This window comes from Echinops telfairi, unplaced genomic scaffold (genome assembly GCF_000313985.2).
Source record: "Echinops telfairi isolate 266 unplaced genomic scaffold, ASM31398v2 ScPeMD7_7458;HRSCAF=8496, whole genome shotgun sequence".
NCBI classification, from domain to species: Eukaryota; Metazoa; Chordata; class Mammalia; order Afrosoricida; family Tenrecidae; genus Echinops; species Echinops telfairi.
The window spans coordinates 44860512-44865435 of NW_022111358.1; the positions used below are offsets into that span (position 1 = coordinate 44860512).

General features: G+C 58.7%; 1 protein-coding gene across 1 annotated transcript in view; it reads left to right on the plus strand.

The window, feature by feature from the left end:
* The first annotated feature begins 2450 nt into the window (after window positions 1-2450).
* The window catches only part of GPR142 (G protein-coupled receptor 142), a 3453-nt gene continuing 979 nt past the window's right edge, over window positions 2451-4924 (plus strand). The window contains 3 exon segments of the mRNA XM_030888152.1: window positions 2451-2503; window positions 2505-2530; window positions 3506-3664. Coding sequence (XP_030744012.1) covers window positions 2451-2503; window positions 2505-2530; window positions 3506-3664 — 238 coding nt within the window.

The window sequence follows — 4924 nt, forward strand, 5'->3', positions numbered from 1 at the left end:
CCACCATCACCACCACCATCACCATCACCATCACCATCACCACCATCACCATCACCTCCACCATCACCACTACCACTGTTCTCTCATAGTTCTGTGCACCCTAAGCTAAGTTCGGCAGACTCCAGGGATCGTACTGCAGGTGAGAAGCGGGCTGGGCAGACCCAGGTCCCCAGGAGGCCCCAGACAGAAGGCCCCAGAAGGTCAGCCCTGACATCCCATCTCTAAGAGCTGCCACCTCCTCTAGCACCCAGCCACCTTTGTAGAGTTGGAAATTGCTGAGCCCTGGTGGTGTAGTGGGTTACACATTGGGCTGCTAACCACAAGGTCAGCAGTTTGAACCTACCAACTGCTTCTTGGGAGAAAGATGAGGCTTTCTAGGATATATATATATATATCTGCTTCTTGGGAGAAAGATGAGGCTTTCTAGGATATATATATATATATACACACTGTATGTATACTGTATATATATATACTGTGAATATATATATATAACACCTCACTGCCATTGAGTCAATTCTGACTCATAGCGACCCTGTAGGACAAGATAGAACTGCTCCTGTGGGTTTCCAAGACTGTAACTCTGTGGGAGTAGAAAGCTCACCTTCTCCCTTGGAGAAGCTCTTGGTTTTGAACTGCTGCCCTTAGAGTTAGCACCCCAACAGGTAATCGCTATGCCACCTGGGCTCTACCAACTCAGAAACCCACAGGGGCAGATCTACCTTGCCCTACAGGATCCCTGAGTCAGAATAGACCGGTGAGAGTGAGTTGGGTTTGTTGTTTTTTTTACTAACATAAATCCACATTCCCTTGAGTCAGTTGCCACTCAGAGTGACCACATAGGCCAGGATGGAACGACCAGGACTTGACATCATAACAGATGTAGACATTCTCATTTCTCTCCTGGGGAGCAGCTGGCTGGTGGCTTCAAACTGCTGTTGCTCCGTTTGCAGCTCAGTACTTAGCTCACTCCCCCATCTGGGTCGCTGCACGTCAGAATCGACTCCGTGGCAGTGAGTTTGGAGTTTGGGACCAAGCCAAGGTTGGCGGTATGAGCACACCCAGGGTTGGTGTGGAGGAAAGGCCTGGCAATCAGGCCAGGTGAGCCTCTGGATATTTCTCCCCTGCAAACACACGGGCTCACGTGGACTTGGCGGTCACTCCATGGTGATAGAGAAAGAAAAATGGAAAAGCCTCGTATTTCAGAGAAGAGACCGCATGGGGGCTCTCTGTGATGCCTGTGCTTTGGGGGCTGGGGTCCTGGGCATCCCCAGGGGCAGTGTCCTGAGCAGGGAGTACCTGCATCCTGTCCTTCAGTCCCATCTGGAGGGATTGGCCAAAGCCAGCACTGCCTGGGCATGGCCACCGGGGGGCAGCAAGACCTCAGCTGGGAACACCCCTCCAGGGTGGGAGTGTGAATAGGGACACAGGATTGAACCACTCCCCCACCCCCCCACCCCACTTCTCACCGCCCCACTTGTGGCTCTAAGTTAGGGAGCCAGGAAGATCTCACCGCTGGGTTTCAGGAGGGAGGGAGGCCCCTGGACTCCATTCCAGGTCTTATCTTTGCCCCCTCGTCAGCCTTGGCCACACACTTACCCCACCCAGGGGAGATGGGAGCGGGGTGCAAAGCATAGGTCCCTGCACAGGCTGGTGTTTGTTTGCCAGGGACTAATATTCCTGAGGACGGTCCGTTTCACCTGAGCAGGAAAACAACAGCTTGCCGGGCCCCACGCCTGACCAGCCTTTTCCCAGAGCCCGCCACCCACCCCACTCCATACACACACCGTTCACCACCACCACTGCCCAGTGCCTCCACCCAGGCCAGCAGGATGAAACCCAGCAAGCCTGGCCCAGATCTGAGTCCTCCAGAGAGTGTCCCTAACCCTCTCTCCTCCAGTAAGGCCTCGCACCCTGCCCTCAGTCAGTCCGCAACCGCCCCCACCCAGCCCCTGCCCTTCCCCAAGCCCTGGGCCCAAGCATGGCTGCCCCAGCCAAGCCCTTGGCCCTAGGCATCCTTGCTCCCAGGTGTCCACACCCCAGGGGCCCTCACGACCCCCTAGCCCTCACCCCAGATGCTCTCATCCCAGATTTCCTCTCCCCCAAGATGTCCTTGTGCCCAGGTGTGGCCACCACCGAGCCCAGGCCAGTCCCCAGAGTGCCCTACACATGAGGCAGCCCACCCAGAGCCCCATCGTGTCCTTCACCTTGTTGCTCCTCTCTGAAGCAGACATCTGCTCTGGATCCATCTGCTTTCCCCAAGCCCCACCCCCACACCTCCGGCCCCAGGCTTCATCTCCCATAGGCTGATTTTCCAGCCTGGGCCCCACCCTTTCCTTCCTCCCTCTCCCTCCTCCCCACCAGCCCCCACCTTCACCCCTCACAGCACGCAGGCTCAGTGCGTGGGGAACCTCTTGGGGTGACAACCGCTAGGGTGCAGGCACCTGGCGATGCTGGGAGGGAGGTGCAGGGCCTCCCAGAAGAAGCCACAAGTGACCCAAGAACATGGGGCTGGAGGGCCGAGAGACAGGTACGGTGTCCAGGGAATGTGGGTGAGGTAGCTGATGGTGGAGGGTGGTGGCAAGTGGGAGGGGTTTGCCGGGGAGGGGGCTTTATTGGGAAGCAGAAACTGGGGAGTGTTGCTGTGGCTGCTGGTGCTATGGGGGGCCATCATGGGGCCCCTTCCCACTCACAGCTACGCCATGCGACAGGGCATACCTGTCCCCCAGAGTCTCCTGGGCTGTCCCCTGTACAGGAGTGGACCGTCAGGCCTCTCATCGCCCGAAGCCTCTAGTCAGAATGTAGAACCTATTAAGAGACTCCCTGTCCAAACCGTGGGGCCGAGTCAGGCCTGCCCTGCTGCCCGAGTCCCCATCTGCAGGGGCCTCAGGGGTAGGGGTGGGGGTGTGTGGAGAGCTGTGGGTGCTCCGGAGACTTCACTGGCTGAGATTTGGGAAGCAGATCGCCAGACCTTTCTTCTGAGGCTCCTCGGGTGGTCTCACACCACCAGGTTGTGAGCCGAGCCTTTGGCCATTTACTCCTCCAGGGACCCACCTGGCTGCGGCTGTGCATCCGTGAAAGAGGGGTACTCCCCGGCTTAGTATGTAGGGGACCCCGGAAATGCTCTACTTGGTTGAGTGGAGTCCAACAGCGGGGCCATCATGGGGGTCAGAGTCCTCTGGTACAAACCCAGGTGCCAGTCTGGCCAGACTGCTTGGCGGAAGGCCCAGGAACCTGCATGTCACCAGTGTCCCTGATGTGCAGCCCCTCCAGGCAAGAAGGGGTCCCTCCAGAGCATGAGACCCTGCAGCCAGAGAGCCATGGTGAGGGGAGGTGGTGGGACTCAGCACACCTGTCCATGACCTGGTGTTGCCACTCGGCCGGGTCTGCTTGGGGGTCTGCACTGAGCAGAGAGAACAGCAGGATTCTGGGTCAGGGCAGGGTTGTCCCAGGCCAGGATGGAGACGGACCAAGCTCTCTAACCCTGCCTTTCCACCCCTCCTAGCTGGCCAGCCACAAATGATGATGCTGCCCACGCCCAATGGCAGTGGGCCAAGCCTGGAGTTTGAAGGACCCTGGCCAGAGGTCCCTGACAGGTCACCATGTGTGGCTGGTGTCATCCCTGTCATCTATTACAGCGTCCTGCTGGGCCTGGGGCTGCCGGGTGAGTGGGGAACTGGGGGCTGGAGGCTTGGGCTCACAGGGATGGCTTTGTGCTGGCCCCTGAGGCTCAAGATCGTGGGCCTCAGGGCTCCCCTTATTGTGGAGCAAAGGATAGAAGGGAGTGGAAGTGGGGGACTAGGATTTGGATTCGCTTGAGCCAACTCAAGTTTTCCCCAGGGCACAGCCCTGCAGTCCAGCACATGCCAGCAGTGGTCGCTCGCCCAGGGGACTGAGGCCATTAGACAGCTCCAGCTGGACCCAGATCGTCAACTCTGCACCACTATCCTGAGCTAGGGTCCCCAGAAAGCAAAGCTTGGGTGGGTGTGGGACTGTGGATACAGGAAAGCAGAAACAGTCTCAGTCTGAGGTTTCCCCCAGTCCAGTTGGAAAGCCCCCTCCCCTGCCTAGGGAGAGCCCCCATTGTAGAAGACGCAGCTCCAGCTGCCATCCGCTTGGTCCCAACCCAAGGGGAACCCAGGTGGGTCTGAGTGGAACCAGAATCCATAGGGAAGATCATGGGCCTTCCTCCTCAGGTGCTCTTCGGTTAGCAGCCAGAACCATCTGCACCCCCTAGCAAGTCCCTCAGGAGCCCTGGCGTCATGGTGGCTATGCACTGGGCTGCTAACCTCAAGGTCAGCAGTTCAAAACCACCGCCAGCTGCTCGGCGGGAGACAGACTGGGCTTTCTACTCAAGTCAAGAGTTACAGCCTCGGAAACCCACAGGGGGCAGTTCCACCCTGTCCTGTAGGGTCACTTTGAGGTGGCAGTGAGTGCGTGACACCCCTGGAGAGCATGCTGTTGATTGGAGGCCGTGCCATGTGCCATCGTGTGAGATCTGAGTCACTAGAACAGAGGCGGCGGCACCCCGGAGGGTTTCCAAGGTGGTGGATCTGGCAGAAGCAGCCTTTCCCCACAGAGTGCCTGGTAGACTCGAACCACTGACCTTTTGCTTGACAGCCCCGTGCTCCGTGGCTGCACAGGGTCAGGAAGGGAATGCCAGTGCCCGGGGGCTCCTGAGGCTGCCCGGTGAGTGGTTTGACCTGAGTAAGTTGGAAGCCTCACCTGATGCAGTCAGTGGCCTGAGTGGTGTGGGGGACAGGGCCGGGGGGTCAGGCCAGCTTTGACAACAATGCGGGCTTCTTCAAGGTCCACAACAAGGACAGGAGAGGCCAGTGCCGTGTCCCACACAGACAGGCGGGAAAGGCCATCCGAGCACCCCTCTCATGCCTCTGCCCTCTCCCCTCTGTGGCCTACCCCCCCC